General features: G+C 44.3%; 1 protein-coding gene across 17 annotated transcripts in view; it reads left to right on the top strand.

The window, feature by feature from the left end:
* The window catches only part of RAP1A (RAP1A, member of RAS oncogene family), a 38,310-nt gene that overhangs the window by 6,865 nt on the left and 10,204 nt on the right, over positions 1–21,241 (top strand). For 3 of the 17 annotated variants that reach the window (XM_040535472.1, XM_040535473.1, XM_040535475.1), the window contains 5 exons: positions 10,839–10,908; positions 14,868–14,951; positions 18,542–18,610; positions 20,209–20,265; positions 21,052–21,192. In XM_040535472.1, coding sequence (XP_040391406.1) covers positions 14,895–14,951; positions 18,542–18,610; positions 20,209–20,265; positions 21,052–21,192 — 324 coding nt within the window. In that variant the 5' untranslated portion in view covers positions 10,839–10,908; positions 14,868–14,894. Of the gene's footprint in view, positions 1–111; positions 8,204–10,838; positions 18,611–20,208; positions 20,266–21,051; positions 21,193–21,241 lie in introns of those variants that run through there. The other 14 variants (XM_040535465.1, XM_040535467.1, XM_040535469.1 and 11 more) reach the window with 12 other exon arrangements.

The following is a 21,241-nucleotide window of genomic DNA, read 5'->3' as shown; positions in this document are numbered from 1 at the left end:
GTGTTGGGAAATACCTGCTATACCTGAACAGGCGCTTCCTCGCTGCATTTGTAGTGGCTTGACCTGAACCTCGGCGAAGGCGCATATTTAATTCCTTTGATTGAGAAATCCAGATGCTGACAAAAGCAGGCCTTGCTGTGTTTTGAAAACTCTTGTTTGTTTGTTTCCTTTTACAGAAAAAAACCCTTTGTTGGAGGGAAGGTCTGACCCTCCGCAGGTTTTTGTAACAAGGGAGAAACGGGTAGCAGAGGGCAGGCAGCGGAGATGGAAGGTGCAGGGCTGCTCGCAGCCGTGACTGCGGACGGGTAACTTGGCTTTCCTCGTCCCTTTGGTCGTGTTTGACTGAAAACATGGGCAGCCGGGCAATAGCAGTCCTGCTGAGCAGGTGGCCTGAGTCACTGTGGTTTGTTATTTATTTTAAATATTGATAAGATTGAAAGGGTTTACGTCCATCTGGGCACTGAAACAGGAGGTCTGAGCGTGTCCCCAGCAGTGGCTGTGTTATGACCGAAACATCTTTATTAATCACCGAAGTGAGACGGTCAAAATGCACGCTGCCGTGGTGCTTCGAGCGCTCGCGTAAGGAGCAGGACGAGCGTTTCTGCGATGGGTAATTGTCTCCCTGTCAGAAGACTGCTTTCTGCAAACACGCTGCACCAGCAGCACGGCGCTGGCAGGTTTGTCAGTCGGTCGCGTTGCATAATGCTGCTTCTGGAGCGGTGCCGGAAAGCAGGCCGGTTGCGTTTCGCTTTTGAGTGGCTAGAGCTGCAAACTCAAGGCCTGCCGGAACGTTTGGGAGTTTTGTTGGATCCAAAGTTGTGTCCTGGAGCGTTCAAATACTGAGAAAAAGTTGTATTTGTCCTATTTAGATGACGGTGTTGTGTGTGAACACATAGCTGTAAAATCTGCTCTTCAGAAGACCTGCGCATCCGCAGCTCTGGCTGGCTGCAGGGGAAGTGAGCTGCTCTGCTTCCAGAAGTAAGGCCGCTGCCAGCGCTGGTCCAAGCGAATGTGCCCTATGGAATTGGATCTCTCTCACTTTTTTAACACGTTAGTTGCAAGTAGACCCTTACTCTGGAAAGCACTGAGTATGTGGGAAGAGCAGTTGGGCTGGCTGTATTGGTTGCAGTGCCTTTTATGTCTCTTTTTATGTAATATCCTTTTCTCTAATGCAAATAAACTTAAAGTCGTAGGGAGGGGCTGCTGGGAAGCGAAAAACTTTCATTACAGACAGCTGACGTGCAGAATAACACCTTTTATATGTCACCTATCACATGATAGTTGAAAGTAAACCGTAGTGCATTGGGTAGGGTTATTTCTGGTGCAATTCTCCTTTCTGCATAAGCAGTCCCATCCCGGCACGTCTTGCCGTGCCCTGGGGTTTGATGTGTTTGTCCTGTTACCGGGGTGAAGAACAGAAATCCGATGGATTTATGAAACAAATACAGGTGAAGATGGCATAGACTTAGCCAATTGTTGCTTTCACATGCTTTGGATTATAACACTAATTGTAGGTGAAAATAACATTAAGATTAAAGTTACAGACTGAAACCGTTCCAAACAGCCTTTGTCATGAAATATTCATGCATTTAGGGCTTTTAACTCATCAGATTACTTATAATAATATTGTAATCAGTATGACTTTCTGGCTTTGTGTTTTTTCATGAATACACTGCATTGGCATATTGATCACCAGAATGCACTCAAATTTAGAATAAAGCTTTTTCAGGAACCTCATTTAAAATGATCAAAGAGATGTTTTAATGCTCCAGGGCGTTTTCCTCAATGGTGTGGATTCTGAGAAAGCATGTCTTTCCCTTTATTCTGTAATTTCAGTGCTCTGCAGCCTATCTCTGCTATGTGAAATGTTTGCTCGAAACCCTCATCATGGGCACAGCATTGAGCGCGAGGCAATTTAGCACTAAGGCCGGTCTGAGCAGTGCAGCGGGGTGACTGAGCATGCTGGTAGCAGGTGTCAGGGACCCGGTGTTGGAAAACCAAGGAATCTCCATGGAACTGTGAGGCCGAAACTTCCGTTTTTTTTTTTTTTTATTGGCACTTCGGTGCCAAGTTCATACGAACCGCATCTGTACAGGCAGAAGTTTATTGAAATAAATATCTTTTAAAGTCAGCGGCTGTAGTGTCCCTGCATTTGTATGGCTGATTTAGCATTTTTGAGTTGCTCGAGGAAAAAACAGTGAAATGGGGGGGTTTGACTTTGATGAAAAGGTGTCCTAACCAAAACGGAAAGCGCAGGAATTGCAGATAACGGCAATTTACATTCAGATTGAGTGCGGCATGTTCTAAGGTCTCGATCAGAGTACAGAACTGACTGTCTCCAGGCCATATGTTTAACACATTTGCATACTAATATGGGAGAGATTTTTTTTCCTATTGCCTTATGTCTTATCATTTCAAAGACTAAAAAGAGAGTGACTTTTTTGTTCCTGTTTGAGTACTGAGGTGGAGGGGAGGAACTGGCTGATGGCAGCGACGCTCATCCTGCTCGCTGGTTAGCTGCCGTGGGTTGTCTCCTCCCCTGTGAGTTAAACATAGCGTCTCTGCTTCTGGAGCAGGAGTCCAACTGCCCATGACTTTTTTTTTTTCTTTTAAGACAGCTGTATAATAATCTATTTTGGTTGTATTCAAGCATGACCTATAAATACTGAAATGGCTCATATAAAAATGTTTAAATCACTTGGAGCTATTTCCTTTATGGGTTTGTGTCACCTCTTTTCTTCCATATAGGACATTCCAGGAGGAATTGTCAAAGCTGTTTTGCTCTTTTAAGCCTTGCAGATTCGGAAGGATTAAAAAACTTAAGAGTGCAGAGCCATAGTAGTCCCGGTACAGATCTGCCTGCAGTTTAGCTCTGGGCCTTTCTGGCCAAAAAAGTTCTCGCTGATGCCCTTCAGGTGCCAGCCCTGACCTGTTAATAAAATTTTGAATCTTCCTTCGGTTAAAATCCTCATGTAGTAGAGAATTTCACTTTTGTTGTAAAAGAAAATTTCTGTTCCCCTCTGTCCCCAGGTTCCAGGAAGCAGCATTACAGGACTGAGTTAAATGCTAAAGGATTAGGTAGCACATTAAATAACTTCATTTTAGTACAAAAAGTAAAGAAACCTTAGTGGTGTGTGGGTTGGTTTGTTTGTATTTCAATTAATTCTGTACATCAACTTGCTGCTGTTCAGGTTCCCATTGAGCCTGAAAATTTGCCCTCAGAGCATCTCAAGAGGTACACTTCTCCTTGGTGGTGTTCAAATGCATCCATCGTTAACTCCGCTTAGGTACTCGTTACAAGGGTGCTCATCGCTGAAGGTGTGTATGAACTGACAAGCAGCGCAGCACTGACAAGTGGTGAGTGGGCCCTTTCATCCAGAAGTACCCGTGGAAAAACAGATGTTCCAGGGGCTGCAGTTGTGCGGGAAAGGTGCACTGGTTGCTCGTGGCTGACCTACAATAAAGTATTTTTAGGCAGTGAAAATCTCTAGGCTGCATATGCAAACCTGACCTTTAGATCAGTCTGCGAGTTCGGTGTGCACGCACACGCTGATTTCTTGAAGCTTTGCTAGTAAGGTTTGAAGGCGGAAATGTTTTCGGGACCTGTAAGTTAGCCCGCTGTGCTGAACGGCTGGGCAGTGCCCGCGCTAACCTGCGACGTGCTCCTAAGGGCGTAGTATCAGGCTTCCAGTTTACCAGCAGAGGGTAGAAATATGTTTTCAAGAGTTTAAACCACTGCAGCTTCTTCCAGAAGTTTAAAAGAAGCTGGGGGGGCAGGAGCTGTGCTGCGCTCTCCATCTGACCTCGGTCCTGGAGTGCGATCTGGTGAGCTCCGGGCACGTTCCTGGTGCAGGGCAGCTTCTGGTAGCGAGCACAGCAGCAGGGCTGCCATGGCCACAGCCCCTGGGGTGCCACCACCCACCTGAAGCCTCCTGGGATGAAAGGACAGGGAGGGGACAAGCAGGTGGGACCCCGTAGGTTGCAGGGCTGGGTGCTGCCGTCACAGCACTCTGGTCGCTGCTGTGCCGCCTTCGTGCCGCTTCCCCTGGCTCTGTGTTTGTTCCTCCCGTGCAGGTCTGGCGCTGCCTCTGTGTCCCAGCACCTTGCAGCGTCTGTGCAGGATGGGGGGAGCTGCTGCATAAAACCGAGTGGGTGGTGGCAGTCCAGGCTGCTGGATCTGCTCGCTGCTGCTGCGCTGCAAGCGAGTTCCCTGAGCTGAGTAAGCTTTAGCTGCCCCGGCTGCATCCTCGTCTGTTGGTGCAGCCTTGATGTATTTTCCCCGTTCTCATCAATTCCAAGTACTTTCTACAGTGCAGGACTTCTAAGAATGCTCAGAAGGAATGTTAAAATATTCCTTCATAAGTTACATATCAGTTTCAAGTTTAATCTCAAAAAGCATTTACAAAATCATAGCGTGGCCTTGCAAGCAGGCGTTGGTTAAAGAAAGGAAGCGAGCATTCGGTCTGTTGCTTGTGCTGGGCACAGACACGTGTCCCACGGCGACGCTGCTCGGAGAAGGATGTTCACCAAACAAGGCGCTCTGAAGTGCTTTGAGTGGTTTTCTTTGCTGGGGAAGAAAGTGTTTTCTTCGATAAAGAAAACTTTTAAATTCTTCTGAATGTGAAACAAATTTATTGGGTTTATTTAACAAAAACGGAGGTTAACAAAAAATAAAATAAAATCAACCCCCAAACTCTAACTCTAGATAGTTGTTTGTATGAAAGATACTCCCTTGGGCGTGCTGCCATTTTTTGAACAGAAAAAAGACAGGGATTTAGCGGTGTCTGGTCATTATTACTGCTGAAATAAAATAATTACTTAAAGTGCAGGCTAAAATTGCAGTGACAATCTACCTACCTCATGTCACTTATTTACCCTAATTATATAAACCAGGAAGAACATAGTTAAGAATGTTGCCGAGCTACTATCAGCACAACAAATTATTCTTACCAAGTATAATATAGTTCATGTTTTGCTATGATTGAGCCTCCTACATTCTGTCTGGAATTTAATCCTTATTAAAAAAGGTCAGAACATTTTTTCCAAGGGGGAGGGAAGGAAAATCAGTGGCAAGTGGTGGACGTGGTAGACAACAGATGGGAGGAAGTCCCATAAACGGATTCTGTACCTAATGTGTATGCCCTTTAATGTTTGCACGTTTTGCTGATGGGGAAGAGGGAAAGGAAGGACTTTTCTTCCGGAAGAGAGCTGCTGTCCAGGGCTGCCGTGTGTTGTGGCGGTGCCTTCTGCCAAGCTCGCTGGAGCAGCTGGGAGGAATGGCCGAGTGCAGCCGCGCTGTGCTGCAGGACCTCTGCCCCCGTACCCGCCTGGCTGGGCCTGATCCGGGCCCCAGTGCCTGGTGGCACAGCGCTTCCGAGTGCTTTATATGTATTTAATTGAGGAAAGTCAGTTTATCCCCTGAATTTGCCCGGTGTGCGTGGATGTCCTCCGTCCTGTTGCAGCTCAGTGCTCGTTGGTGTGAACTTGGCGGCAGCGCTGCAGCCCCTCCGGGGGGAGGCTGCCAACTGCCGTGGGTGACGTGGTGGCTTGTTCTAATTCAGGGCTGCTGTGTGTGTTGGTCTTTGAGTTTTGCTTCTGGCTTCCCTTTCACTGCCTTTGTCTGCTTGGCGCATGTCCCTAGCAACTTTCTGCAAATGCAGACCAATAGGACAAAAACTAAATTAGCCGTTTGAGCACGGCAGGCTTTAGCTGCCCAAAGTACTTGTTCCTTGCCTGAAGTGCTTCTATGGCAAAGCAGTTTAAAGTGAGTAGGTAGGCAGTTGCTTCCATGGAAGTAAACATTTCGATATTTAAAACTGCAAGTTCAGCTTGAAGCTGCTTGCAGAAAAGGTTACAGATTGAGGAAGATTATTCTCAAGATGTTTGTGCACAAAATCACTTTTTCACACCGCAACTCGATTGCTGTTTTCAAAGAAGGTTGTCTCTCTGACCTGGTTGTGTGTGCTGCAGTTAATTTGTTCAGAGCTCCGCTTCAGCAAAGCACTGAAGTCGAAAAGGATTGCTCTGCTGCTAGAGGACTTTACTCTCAGCTGAGGCTTTTATGGCTTTGGCCCTGAATCAGTAATCTTCACAGCACGCCGCAGAAGATGTGAAATTATGCAGAAACTGGCGATTTGGACGTGGTTCAGGAGGAGCAGACGGTCGGGACTTTAGATTTTAAGAATGGATGTGTGCAGGATCGGAAGGTCGGTCTCCTACCTTCTCCAGTTAAATACTTCAAGTAATATCTTGGAGCAGTGTAGTTTTCTCTTGCGTTCTTCAAATACCTGTTTGTTCGTTTAGCTTGTTAGCTGAATTCTTGGCACGTGCTTCTGTCCATGAGCTGTTGGTTGTTGGTTTTTTTTGTTTTGTTTTACTGTCAAACCCAAAACAAAGTATGTCTTTTTAGCGTTAAATTACTGAATCGTGAGTGCCTCTCACTTGGGCAAGGCATGTAATTAAGGTGTTGCTGCCTTCTCTGGTGTAAATTTATGAATTCTTGGTGAAAGCTCTCTTTCAGAAATATCATAATATTGAAACATTTTTCCACTTTTCACTATTAACAGTGAATTCAGTTTATACTTTATTATATAATGGTTCAGCATAAGGTTCAATTCCCAATCCTTACTGTAGGGAATCGCATCTCGTTTATGGCTTTTTCAGTTCCTGGGTGTGCTCGTACTTCCACGGAGGAGTACGTGGGTCCGAGTGTCCAGAATGCCCTGTTCTCTAGTGGTGAAGTTACCAAAGTATAAACAGTTTAATTTGGCAGTGTAAGCTCCTGCCTGGAACTGAAATGTGTTCCTTGTTTTTAACAGAAATAACCTAGGCTTTCGCTTGAGTTAAATTTGGGAGAACAAAAGCTTATAAAGCTAAAGGGGCTGAATGCATGCAGCCATCGTACAGTGGCTCGTCTTACAGCACGGTGACATGTACAGCTAGCTGCATGCTTGTTACGTTGATTTATATTTGATTTGATGCTGAAAGCAGTCAGTGGAAATGGTAATAATTTACTGTTAAATTCGTAAAACCGAGAATGGGATTTTTGTCGTAATATATAAGATAATCCTCCTGTTGGGTTATTTAGTGGTAATATATATGTTTACATGGGTGTTGGATGCTGCAATAACGAGCAATAAAGACTAGTCAGACTCTGAAGATTGTGTGAATGGAAGTTTGTCAAACTGTGCATGAAAATCACATTGAAGCCCTGCTTTCTGCTTGGTCTTGTCTTTTTTTCCCCTCTCATTTTTCTGATGTTGACAGTGTCAGGGCAGGCAGGGGAGGTTTTCAGTGCACCTTAAAGGCAGGGAGATTGACTGCCTTGGTGCAGTGACTTGGCAAGTGCGTCCATGGCAGCAATTTCTGATGTTGTAAGTAAATTCTGTGCTAAGGAGCAGGGTAAGTCCATGGTACTGTTTTTTTGGGAGAGCCCTCTGCTAATTAATGGTGTGATTTGCAGGCACCCTTTCATTTGTGATCCCTCATCCCATCGCGTTTCCGTAGCTTACGTGCCACCATTGCATAATTGTTGACAGCTTTGATTGATATTAGGGAAGTATTTAATGTACTTTTGACTTGATTGAGTAATTTAATATCCAAGAACACGGTGTGTAACAGATTCCTGCTGGAAGCAGGTGGCGAATGGAGCCGTCAGGCGGCTTGGAGCTGCCCTGACTCTGGTGCCGCAGCCGTGGCCACTGCCTCCTGCGCCTGGGTGGTGGCAGCACAGAGGGGATCTGCTGGATTTGGTGTCGCTTTGAATCTTCCCTTTGTGATGGGTTTGAGTTTGTTTCGCAAACATGGCTGTGATTAAAGAAGGGATTTTGGAGTATTGAGTAATGTTTAGGAGACACTAAAAAAAAAATACTAAAAAACCTCAGCTTTTCATGGCCTAGTTTGTAGTAATTTAAAAAGCTGGCATGAAGAACACTTACAAGTTCAAAGTTAAACAGGTTTGTTTATAGTAGCTGTGATTCAGTGCTGAGCTGCCAGGGTAAAAATAACCATGCATGGCTGCAGCACCGGGAACTTGCCCTGCTGTGGCACGGTGGTGGCAGCTGGGCTGCGGGGCGATGACGATCCCGCAGCCATCAGTGTGCTTCCATCCCGAGCCCGTAACCTGCTGACAGCACGCTTCCCCTTGAGGACATCAGACACCTTGGTTTCCGAGTGTGCAGGCCGGATCGCTGGCAGGACGGAGGTGAGGACGGTGAGCGAGCCGGGCTGGCGGAGGAGGTTGCTGTCCCTGCGCCCGTGTCTTGGCCACGCCACCAGGAATCTTTTCTGGGAACAGAGCAAAACACCGAACGGCCAGTGGTGCACGCCGCTGCTGAGCTGCTCGTGGAGAGGCCATTTCGTTGTGTCTCTAGGAACTGATGCTTCTGCCTGTGGTTTTGTCTGTGCTTGTTCAGTGCCTCGCTTTTCTCTGTTCCTTCTCTCTTTCCGCCTCCCCCCCCCCCCTTTTTTTAACCAAGGGCTGTGTGTTGCTGATCTCAAGTGCAAATGCAGTCTGCGTTCCTGATTTGTCATCTGTCTTCAGTCCCATAGCTGAGCCTATGTCAACACTTTCGCTAAAATTCCCTATTTTCAGGTGTCTGTAAATTGGATCCAAGTGAATGCTTGCAGCAAGAGCTGCCTGAGCAAACTGCTTGGCTGTAGACATGCTTCCTATTGTATTTGGAAAAGTATTTAAGAAGGATTTTGAAAATTTCATTATCTGTTTCTAAAGCATTTTGCTTTCTATGGTTTCAAGGTGGCACATGCTCATGGCTCTGCAATTTTGGATGCAGAGCTGCTAAAAAAAATATTTTGAAAAAAACTAGGCTTTCATTTAAGCTTCCTATGATTTTTAGCATTGAAGGGGGGAACAAGCAGTTCTTTTATCCCTTGGGAGCTTTCAGAAATGGTCTTAGGGAGAGCCAGCAGCCACGTGAAGCCAGGCCACCTCCTCTGAGGTTTAAGGACCGGGGACGCGTTTCGGTGGCCTGGCTCGCCATGTGGTGCCGATGGGCCGTGTCTGCCCGGCCCTTAGTGGTATCGCTGAGTTCAGCCCTACTGAGTGGAGGAGTGTGATACCGCGGGTGCTGTGGTCTTGTAAAACATGTGGCTGAGGGGGGATGGCTCTTCAGTTGGCGTGCTGTGGTGCGCGGGGGCACTGGGCCGCGTCCGGCTCTGGAGGACCGGTGGGTGCCACGTCCCCCATCTCGGTGCTCCTCTGCGCTCTGCCGCCGGCCATTTTCTTTCTCCTGGCTCACAGATGCTCCTCAGGCGGCGTCCCGGGGTGCCACCAGCACAGACCCCACTTCATCCCACCACGGGCTGGGGCTGTGCAGGTGCTGGGGAGGAAGCGGAGGTGTGGGATCCGTTTCAGAGGCCCCCCGATAGCATCGGTGCCTGGTGCCTGGCTTCCTGTGCCGCGGCCGGGGAGCGGCTCGGCCTGCCAGCAGCGCATGGCCCCGCGGGCACCGCGTCGGCGGCGGAAGAGAGAAACGTGGCTCTGTAAAATAACTGTGCTTTGTAGGGGATGCAACAGTCGTTGGATTTCACCGTGGCAGTCGGGGTGTGGTTAAGCAGCAGTTGCTCCCCTTCAGGATTGCTCAGGGTAGCTGAGCTGCTAGAGTCTGCTTTTCCTGCGTTCTTGGTACAGTAAATTTTCATCTCTTAAAACGCATTGCAAACTTGGTACAGCCTCAGGCAGGTTTAGGCTGACTTGAGCTTGTCTTGTAAGTGAAGTTGTCCAGGTTTTGTGCAGAGTGTATTGGGAAGAAAAAAGCCCATCAGAAACCTGGGGATGAAACTGGAGCAGCGCGCATCTCTGTCTTTTTGTTCGGAGTAAAACAAACTGCGGGAGAGGAACCCTGAGCTGCTGTTGGCTTTTAATGGGAATTGGTCATTGAACTCTTCTTTAAAATTCCCATCCCTTGGCCAGTTGAACAACGAATGGTCAGAAGCAGAGGGAGACAGACTGTGTCATATCTGTGACACAGACATATATTTGGGGGTGAGATCTGTGGTATCGAGGTAGAAGGCAGTGCTAGGGAAACGATAACAAGTGTGAGATTGGAAACATGAGTGAACATCCTGTAAATGTAGTTGTCAAATTACAAGTTCAGGGATTGTGGACAGAAGTGGCAACAGCACAAAGCCAATAAAAATTGATGTAAGACAGACAAGCTTTCTAGATGCTGATTTAAAAAAAAAAACTGCATAGAAGAGAGAAGTACTTTTCCCTTTGATGGCAACCTTTTCCTACTGTGTGTCTGCAGACTGTATTTCACTGCTGTCAGATCTGGTAGCCAAAAATCAGGAGCTCAAAATTTTCATTAAAAAAAAAAAGGCATGATATTACCCATGCTCCTGAATGAAATCTGAGGCTAAAGAGGTGGCAGTGCATTGAGCAGCTGGAGCTGCTGGCGTCCTGTATTGAGCACAAGTGTCAGCTTTGCTGTTGTGAGCTTGATCTTTGCTTTCTAACCAAATAGATTCAATTTTGTCTCCTTCCCATGGTTTACCTTAGCTGCAAGTCCAGTTTGTAAAGCATTTTTTAATGATTTTGTCCAGCAGAAATTCTGTTTTGCCATTGGTTTTCTCCTGACCCCCCAACATTTCACTTATCAGAAGCAGGGTTAAATTGCACTGGAGGCTTTGTTTTTAAGGGAATTTGATTCTAGTGTTCAGAAATTGTGTAGAGCTCCCTTGATTAAAGCAAAGAGCAAATTTGATAACAGGCATGTTTTGCTTTCAAGCTGTGAAGAGTAGATTTGATGCGTACATACACTATCATCTGAAAAATATGTTCTGAGGAATTAATTTTTCTTTTTTTTTTTTTTTTTCAGTCCCTTGCAGGGAGCCTGGAAAAAACTTCAGTAGTGCTGTTAACACTGATGAGAGATCTTTTATGCCAAGGTACGAGTATTTAATGTTCTCATTTGAGAATTGATAAATGTATAATGCATCATTTGAAGTTAAGTTAAAAGTTGTCTGAACTTTGTTTCTTGTAGTGGAGAAAAGCAACTCTGAAGTAGTGTGTTCTGTCCTTCCTGATGTTATTTGCTGTTGTACAAAATACAAACGTATAATAACAGTACACAGTTTTTCTTTCCAAGGCTGAGCCAAGAATGTGTCTACTTTAATTTTTTGTTGTTGTTGTTCATTTAAGTCTTTTGTTACCATCTTACTGGGGATTGTATCATCAGTTATGCCCAACATTTCATGAAGTTATGCAAAACCATCAAGCCACGTGCCTTTACCACTGTCTTCTTCCTGCTGAGCAGTGTATCTACCTCACACAACTCATGGCCCTATCAGTGTTCAGAGAAGGAAGGAGCAAGCAGTAATACAAGCTGCCTTCTTTGGGTGTGTGAAATTGAACTCAGACATCCGCATCACACAAGGTGCACACCACGTTTTGGGTTAGCACAAGGTTCTTGCACCCAGCCTTTTCCAGGGTTGCGTTTGCGTTTATTCTTTGCTTGCATTTCTCTCCCCAACCACCCAATTTTTTTTTCCAAGGTTCCTTCCAGTCCCTAACATTCTGTGAAATTACAGGCTTCTTGATGAGCTGGTGAGGCTTTTGTATAAGGAGCAGTTAATTTTTCATTTGGGTTGTGAACGAGACTGAACCTGGCACATGTTCCCACATAGTTCTCTTGCAGTAGGATCATTTCATCAGTGCTCAAAGCATCTGACCAGCTGCAGATAAATGGCACTAGAGAGTTGTTTCTCTTGGATATGTAGACAGTTAGAGGTGCATATGGCTAGTTGTTCTCATGGTGGATACCACGTGAAGGTTACCCAGGCCAGGTATTTTGGGCAAGCTGCTCAAGATCTTTGCTCTTCCTTCAGGAGGGGCTGATGCTGGCAGCCTGGGCACTCTCGTGGCAGCGCAAAGAGGTGCTCCTGTTAAACAAGGAAGAGATTAATCCTGAGGTGTCAGGTGCTTTGCAGTGTGGAAGCAAAGTTTGTTCATTATTGTAGCTGCAATCTGGACCCTACTGATTTATTACTGCTGTATTTTAAAGTGGCTGCACAGGTGCTCGGTAGCCTGGTCTGGTGCTGAGGGCGGAGCGAGCCTGCTGCTTGGAGCAGTGCCAGGGTATTTAATGCGAAATTTGTTCTTTGCCCCACGCCTGTCCTGCTGTACCTCAGTGGCTGTGTGTGAGGGAAGAAGGGGAGCGTGAGCAAGATGACACACTTAGTTTTTGCTTTCTTTTTGCACCTTGGCCTTCAGAACTTATGAGACCAGTTTCGCAACATGTGAAACGACAAAAAGTTATGTTTTTACACTTCTTAGTGATCATAGGCCTTTCTAGAATCAAAAGAAACACTAAACACCCATAATTTCATGCCATTTTGAAATGCTGCTGTTGCTTCACAGCATGCTCCTCTAATACACAGAGCTCTGGGTGGAAATGAATGCCACTGTGTCTTGCTGTATTTAGGTGGGCATAAACAGTTTGCCAAACGAAAAGTTGGCTAGGATGCGGCATAGTAATTTCTGGAGCACTCCATTCATGTTGTATAAACAGATAACATTAACATACTTGTGAAAGAGCTACAAGATAATTAAGGCGTGTGGAGTTTACAGTAATAAGGCTCGTGCGTTTCAGGATCTTGGTTTCCTGTTGCACCTGAAAAAAAAATCAGCAAATATTGCAGAGAAGAAATGAGAAGTTAGTCTTGTGCTACTCCCAGCTGAAAGTTTCCCACAAGTATTTTTACTATAAATAAGAAGTGAAAGAGTTCACAGCTAAATTTAACCCTTAGATTGATTTACTTTAAGGGGCATTCGTGGGTGGAGCAGACTGTGGAACCGTAGAAGATGAAGATAAACTAGATCAATAGATTGCATTTACACTTTATAAAAAATTCATTCCCTTTTAATTTCTAAGGATTGTCAAAGGAAAAAGCGTTGCTAATTGGAATTCCCCTCTCTTTCCCAACCAAAATCATGATCTTAGAAAAAAAAAAAAGGAAGTGAATGTTACTTCTCAGGGAAACTTTCAAGCAGAAGAGCTTGCAGCTGACAGTATCTTAACCAAAAATGTTGTCAGTGTACTATAGTGCGTAGACATGGCTTGCTCTGTTTTTAGACACTTGAAGTTAGCATTCTGGAAAATCCCTTTCAGTTTGACTTAGTTTCACAATTTCTATGAAGTTAAGCAACCAAAGCTCACAGCGGCTTCCAGAGTTGAAGAAAAACAGCCCCGAGGTGCCTGAAAGTATGAGCTGCTGCTGCTGCTGACTTCTGCTTTATTCTCCCTCTAACGTCTGGGCGAGGGAAGAGCAGCTCGGCTACATGAGAGCCTCAGCACAGGCAGGCGAGCCTCCTACCCATGTTCTTCTGATGTAAAAGTGAACTTAAAGCTGTATTAAACTGGCCACAGGATTTGGGTGCCTCTTCCTCTGCGACTGCACGTGGGCTTTATTTATTAATTTTTTAACCCGTATGTGTCCCATTTAGACCACAGGACATAGTGTGGTTGAGGGGTGAGGGTTGGAAGCAGGGTCCTGGGGACAGGTCTCCGATATCGCAGCCGTGTGCCCCTGCTGCGGCACGGGGCTGCCGGCGTGCTGGTGGGATGTGCCTGGGGAGCGTGTGGCAGGTGGCCCCTGGGAGTCTGACGGGGAAAAAAAAATAAAAGTCCCAATTTAACGGTTATATAAACCACAACACAGGTTGTCAGGTAGCTGTCCGGCGTGGCAAAGAGGCAGCAGCAGGGCTAAAGATGCGATCACTGTTCTTTGCGGATGGTTGTTAATGGTAGCCAGCAAGGTGATGCAGCTCAGCAGGGAACTACAAGGAACACATCTTTATTTTTAAACCAGTCCTCAGATGTAGCCAGCGAACCCATAAATCCTGTGCAACGTTAGTTTGAAATGCCTTTGAGAGATGAAACTTCCCCAGCCTCATAGTGTTCGTGTTTCTGAATCCTTACTTGGGAAGAAAGCGCTATCTCGCCGGGAAGGAGCAGAGGATGATTCGCGGCTGAGGTCATTGTTTGCCTCAGCGCCCTTGATAGGGACAGCCCAGCCTGGCCTGTAATGTAAACAGAGTGTAAAATGTTTATCGCCAGCTTTGTCACTTGCCTTATTTGTCAGGAAATCGCGATGAGAATGAGAAGTTTTGTGGTGCTGCGCAGCGCGTTCGGGGAGCTGGAAGATTTCCTTAAAAAGGCACAGGCCTTGCTGGGCGAGCAGCGAGGCTCTGCCTTGGCAGCCGCGAGCTTGGGCTGACCTTTCCAGAGAGAAAATACTGACCTAAATCCTGCCCTGCTGCGGGAGAAATAAACCTCTCTGCTTACATCTTACTAACCTGATTTTCTTGTCTCGTACTCGCGGCTTTATGCTGTAAAACGTTGAGAATGCAGAGGCAAGGTGGCACTCATGGGGTGTGTGGCGGGGAGGGGGCTGTGTGCCCGGGCACTGTTTGTAACCGTATTTATCCTCTCCGTTTCCAAACAGCAGAAGGTTGGCAGGTCCGGGTCTAGGCATCCCAAAACCTGGGAGGCAGCGAGTTCCAGGGCAAAGTTTGAAATCATTAAAATGCTTTATGGCAAGGTCAAAGGAAGCATTGCGTTGGCTGATTCACTGTAGAAGTATGGGGTTGCGTGTAGTTTGCGCATTTGAATATTTGAACATGTAGGAAGGGGGATCTATAGTTTGGTTATTGTTCTGTTTGGTATAAACTGGAGCTCTCGGCAATTCACGCAGAAAACAACAGTCTTAGCTGTTCCTATAGAGATATTTTGTTCATACCAGCATCCGGAGAACAGGAGCACATTGCTACTTTCAGAAGACAGTGTCGTGAAGGTGTGTGTACAGGTACACTTGTAACCATTTGCTTTTTTTTTCCCACCTTCTAGATCGTCGGTGTCTGAACAGACCACACCATGCGTGAGTACAAGCTAGTGGTCCTTGGTTCAGGAGGTGTGGGGAAGTCTGCCTTGGTGAGTCGCTTAGGAAGTGGTCCCGAAACCACTGCATGAGCTTCCAGACTGGCCTGTCTCACTGCAGGCATTACTCATTGAACGTATTGGGATGTTTGTACTACTTTTATTATGTGCAGTGACTTCCAGGTAGCCATGGTTAGGCTGCTGAAGGATCTGTGAATTTGTGTCAGTTTTTGGAGAAGAAACAGGTGATTCATCACTGTTAGAACAGTTAGCATTTCATGTTTGCTTTCTGCGGATGTGTAATACTGTAAATAACTGAACGTCCCTAAGTATGAAAAGCCTAGCCTAGGCTAGAAGGATGAATCAAGACTTGCCCTGCGTGGCTGTGGATTGGCGATGGCTGCATCCGAGGAGCACACCTTGAAGGTGGTTTATTTTCCGTCATGGACGGAGCCTGAAGGAGCTGTCTGGCCTTGAAACCCCAGAGTGGAATAGCAAGCTGCCTCCAGGCAGAGCAGAGGGACAAGCAGACAGATGACACTTTGCACTCCTTAAGTGCTTGTGTTGTTTCTAATAAGAGGTTTACATAGCAGAGTTGATAGTAAAGCATTGTAAGAGCGGTTTCTGTCACCCATTTATCACAAATCAGTCAAGCAGCTCGCCCCAACAAGAAGGGCAAAGAACTGGTCAAGTGTGAAGTTATGTAAGACAAGGAAACACACCATGTTCCTTTTCACAGAGGGTGATAGCTGACCAGCCGTTAATTTCGTAGATTGGTGCTTCTTTCACTGTTTTTTATTCTGCTGATAGGGGCTGCTAATAGTCTTGTCAAATCACCTGCAGAATCTAGGTGAATGAGAGGAAAGATTGTTCAATTATGTATCACATTTGAGGTACTCTTTCAGAGATCCCTTCCTAATATTTACAAGATGTAGGAGTAAAAATTTTTGATACTCTGTTCTCCCACAGCAACTTAAGTGATCCCCATTGCTTTTTCCGTGAGCATTCTCCTTGATTGTCTTGGTTTTATTACGTAATATTGAAGGATTTGCTAGGTAAAACAGGGCGCTTCTGAATATGCTGTGCATAAAATCTCTTCAGCACATGAAGTACTTTGAATTTCCTCATTTCTGGTATAAAGTTCTGAGTCCCCATTCATCACTGGCCTTTTTAAAAGTTGAAACGTGAATACTTAATTTTTCAAAATACTTACTATAGTTTTTTTTTCCAAAATTTATTCTCAAAAAGTTCTGGAGACTGTATTTTCCTTTATCGTATATGATGAGTTTGTGTACTCCCACCTGTAGAGATACAAATTGGGTTAAATCACTGAGGACCCTAATTTTTGTAGGTACATACTGCTGGTGGGTTGATTGTGAAAAGGCTGGTAAACCAAAGTTAAGTTCCAGGTGCTAAGTAAGCACGTATTGTAATTAATATGCAGTGTTGATCCATTATGGTTATGGCAGGACAGTAAGTGCCAATTAGTAGCTGAGGGAGAATAATATTTAGCTTACAAGATGACCAACTTTATTGACAGGTATTGGCAAGGTGGGACTTAAAATAATATGGAGGTCACTTTAAAATTTCTTCCTTCAAACTGCATAAGCTGAATACCCAACAAAGAGCATGGTGTTTGTTTTCAATTCTGTGTTTTCACTGGGAGTGCAGATTACAATATGCTCTTGTTTCGCTACGAATCCTCCTCGCTGTTTTAACTCCTGTGGGTTAAGTTAGTTTTCTTTCTCAGCAGTACTGCATTTGGGAATATGAAATAAGACTCTGTGAGTTTTAGCAGAAAGACAAAATGTCACAAGTGGTTTGTCACATTCTCTTGCTGAAGGCTGGTTCACAAACAGGAAAAAAGTTCACGGGGTGCAGCTGTACAGCTCGGACCGACTTCAGTGTCCAAGCGTTAGCCTCCTAGCAAATAGCAATCTTCTTTGCACTCGGTTGGGTTAATAACTGTGCTGAAAATCCTACAACACAATCTGTAATCTGAAATTCTTAGTTGCCATTATTGGTATAACATTGTAAACCCACTAATAATGGTGTCCTACACAGTGGCTTTGATAAGTCCTGTTATCTGAAAGGTTTGGGGTGACAGGAAAATATTGGAGAAGCAAAAGCTTTGATCCTTAGGTTCAGGCTTATTAATACAGGATTATTTAGTGAAATAGGATGGTTTTTGAATGAGATAGTACTAGATTTTATTTAATTTTTTTATGTTAAAAGAAGGAGCATAATAAGGAAATGCTCAGTTTTCAGCACACACAGAGGCTTTCTGCATGCATATGGTACGTGCCACTCTTTGAAAGTCTTTGTGTGGCAAAAGGGAACCCTGCTGCAGAAAAATTTCAGCCTTTTGTCCAAACAAAATACAACCTCTTGAAACAGGTAGTGACTTGGCAGAATTTGTACTAAAGATTTGTGGAAAGCTCTGTTGGCAAAAGATAGTTGCTGTGTTTGTTGATATTTAAAGAGATAAAATTAAGTGCTGTGATCTTGGCACTTGGTTTTACCTTCATCAGCCAAACCTCTGGACCCACCCGTGCTGCACTCGAGGTGAGTGCGGACGCCGTAGGTGAGAGCACGGCGCTGCGCCCGGCCAGAGATGGGGAGAGCCTGGGGCTCTGCAGCCACAGCTCGCTGAGCTGAGCTGGGGAGTGCTTGGAGCAGCAGTCGTTGCATGGGAATAAATTGCAAACAACTAACACTGTCGCTAGCATTACAAAGATAAACTATTCCAGCATTTACCCAACTGGTACCAGTATGGATCTGTCTGGTCTCACCTGGGTGTTGCTGATTCCCAGCGCTGCGCCGGAGGACAGACGACTGTTTAGGTGCAGGGAACATGCAGGGTTGCAAGTAAGAGGAGACACCAAAGAGAAAAGTGTTCTTCCTATTTATGAAGAGAAGGTACCGAAAAGGAAAAGCAAACTGTGTCTTCCAGAGGACAAGTGAAACCACAGACCAGCAGGAGCCAAAGTATGCCACGTACGGAGCTTGAGTGTCCAGAGATGGGGCGCATCCAAATGACAGCTTGATGGGAAATGCTTAGAGTAGATTCACTTGGAATAATTATATAGGAGAAGAAAGATTTCCTCTTTGAAATGAATAATGTCTCCTCCTTTAATGATTTAATACAAACTGAGTATCTGGAGACTCTCCAGATTTAGCTCACTACTCTGAAATACGTCTGTGCTCTGTGTGTAATCCAGAGTAGTTCCACTGTAACTCTAACACAATTGAAATCTGCATTTTCCATAGCACACATATTGCCAGTTCCTCTGATCAAATTTCACATCTTCCATATTTGGTACTTTTTTAATTCTTCTGAAGTCACAGACACTAAAAGAAAGGCATTTTAGAGAATGCCTTTATTTTTGAGATGCCTTCATCTTTTATGAAGAAATAAGCAAACAATTTGTCTCGCATAGTTTTGAAATGTGCTTGAGTAGTGGCTCATAAAACAGCAGAAACTATGCAGATTTCTTTTTAAATAATTGAAAATGTGTGTATTTTTCTCTTCTCCCCACTTGAAGTTTATCAGCAGCGTTGAGTGTTTTTTCTGCTTTAATTGTTCAGAAAGTGTTTCTTGGTTACTGTCACAGTTATTTCACTTTTTTTTTCTCTCTCCCCAGACTGTACAGTTCGTTCAGGGAATTTTTGTTGAAAAATATGACCCAACAATAGAAGATTCATACAGAAAGGTAAAATAACATAATTTCTATTCCTTTCAAGTCTCACGGAGCTTGCTTCTTTTTAATAATGCAATGAAAGCTTATCAAAATGAGCAAGGTTTTTTTATGAGAATGTTATGAGTGCATAAAAGCACAGCAAGAAATGATGCATAAAAAAGCATCAGTCTAGGAAGTGCTTTCATGTAGATAGTTTCTTTTGGCTTTGCAGAGTATTTTACTAGTTCGGGGCCTGTGAATGCAACCAGACAAATTGTGTCAGCTACTAGAAAGCTGAATTATCAGGAAACGACAAACGTTGTTGTTAATTTGACTGTTCTTACTTCTATTTAATAGGAGGATTAAAGCTCTATTACTTCATATAACTAGGAGCTTTCACTTTAAATCTCTGATGACTTCAGTCGAGGCATGTTGAGGCTTTAGCTTTCTGCTCTTGGACTGTTTCTTTGTAAGAGGTTAGAGCACCTGACCAGACATCTCTCTGTGTATTTTCCCAGGCCATCACGGACTTTTTAGCTCTTGTATGGGGGTACGAGCTGTGGCACTTGACAGCCTGGCATACTGTTCATCCCGGTGCCAGTGCTGTTGATTGGTGCCTGGGCAACGTATTAAAGGACCAGAGACTGTTACTCATATTTCTTTGCTGTAATTTGATGAATTATTATTTCAAAGCATAAGTATATCAATATTTGTTGCTAACATGCGATCTGAAAAAGTTAGCATAGAGGAGATATATATATATATATATATATATACACACACACCATTTATCACGGTAGGTTGTGGTACTGTAGCACAGCAATTGCGTTTTGTTGCTTTCTCCTAGGAATGATTGTTTTACCATTTAGTTTAAATATGTTCTGCTTGGTTTGAAAGCGCATAAAAATACTTCACAGCTGTTTTGGATGCAGGCTTGTAATTGCTGAGCAGAAATACTTGTCAGGATCCTGACTCTGGTGTTACACAGCTCTATCAACAGAGCTGCTTTCTTCTCGGGATTGATGTCAAGTAACCCATTGTTTTGCAGACTAGCATAATTGTTGCCATAATTAAAGACACCAAACAGAAAACAAAAACTTGTAGCATTTGTGCCTGTGATAATTAAATGTAAATTCTGTTACGAGTTCTGCTGTTAAATCTATTCATCTTTACTGGAATTGCCCTTAGTGGATCTGAGACGGTTCTTAGCTTCCAAAAGATTTGTTAAGCCTTAGTGTGACGTTTATTAAATATTGTGCTTTTTCTTTTCTTCCTCACTCCTCCTTCAACAGCAAAAAAAAAAAAAAAAAAAAAAAGTTGAAGGTCCTTTTGATTTGTAGGAGTGGATTTTATCTGACTCAAGAGGCTCATTGTAAATATCTCAACTTATTTAGGCCTTTATAATCAACAGAGTCCTGGATCACTAGTGAGCTGCCCCAAATGCCAACTTAAGGTGTAATTAATCTTCTAATAGCAGAGCCTCTCTTAGTGTTGGGAAAGTCCAGGTGGCTGGCTCACTTACTGAGGTCTTTGCTGCAGAGGTAAAAAAAAAAATTAAGGTGAGATTCCCCTCGCCTTAATTTCAGAGGTTTTAGTTTTAACTGTATTTGTCTCTTCCCTTTTTTACACAGCAAGTGGAAGTAGACTGTCAACAGTGTATGCTTGAAATCCTCGATACAGCAGGGACAGTAAGTATGATTTCTTTTTCTAAATGGTACAGAGTTTCTTTCTTAAGAACAAAACAAGATGGTAAGCGTAGAACTTAATATAATAATCCTGCCCAAGGAAGAAGCAATAGATCAGGCACAACAATTAAAATAGAACAGTTCTGTTTAATAACCCAAAAGCAGGTTGCCGTATCAACGTACAGATTCAGGATAAGTTTGCGTGTTAACTTTGCAAGTGGCCAGAAAACATAGCCAAAAAAGTTCTTAAGCAGCAGGCTCTTAAGGGCACTGCCCTCCCACGCGGCCGTGCTCGTGACAAACTGCCACACTGCGCGTGACACGTGGGCCTGTCTGTGCAGTGAGAGAACTTGAAGTGATAGCCCAGATCTGTCATCTGGAGAACTGGTCTGATAGCAGGCTCCTGCTCAACTCTGTATCAGGAAATAAATGAAAGATCAGTACAGAATACGTCGACCAAATGCTAATGGCTTGTGTTATGGTTTGGGGCATACCCCAGTATAATACCTGAGGATGTGTTTTTATTGTTTTTGTTGCACCTTTTCCTGGTTTTGGAAGGAGCCTTGTTCTCCTTATTGGGGGGGGGGGGGGGGGGGAAGCAAAGGGAAAGAGATGTGTTAATGCTTTTATTAGATTTTCATGCTGCAGTGGATCTCTGTGAGGGGTAAATACGTAAATATGACCCGTGCTGTACTACGTTCTTGTCTCCATTACAAGAGAAGTATTCCTTTGTAAATGTTCTTTAGTGTCATTCACTACCTAACTACTTTCTAAAATATTTGATTACAGGAGCAATTTACAGCAATGAGGGATCTCTATATGAAGAATGGTCAAGGGTTTGCACTAGTATATTCAATAACAGCACAGTCCACGTTTAACGACTTACAGGACCTGCGGGAACAGATTTTACGGGTTAAGGACACTGAAGATGTAAGTCAAATATATTTTCTTTAATTTTGAAAATGATTAAAATGTTTTT

The sequence above is a fragment of the Cygnus olor genome, chromosome 24 (assembly GCF_009769625.2).
Source record: "Cygnus olor isolate bCygOlo1 chromosome 24, bCygOlo1.pri.v2, whole genome shotgun sequence".
Lineage (NCBI taxonomy): Eukaryota > Metazoa > Chordata > Aves > Anseriformes > Anatidae > Cygnus > Cygnus olor.
The sequence above is the reverse complement of the archived record's forward strand: the minus strand, read 5'-3'. Positions and strand labels throughout refer to the sequence as shown.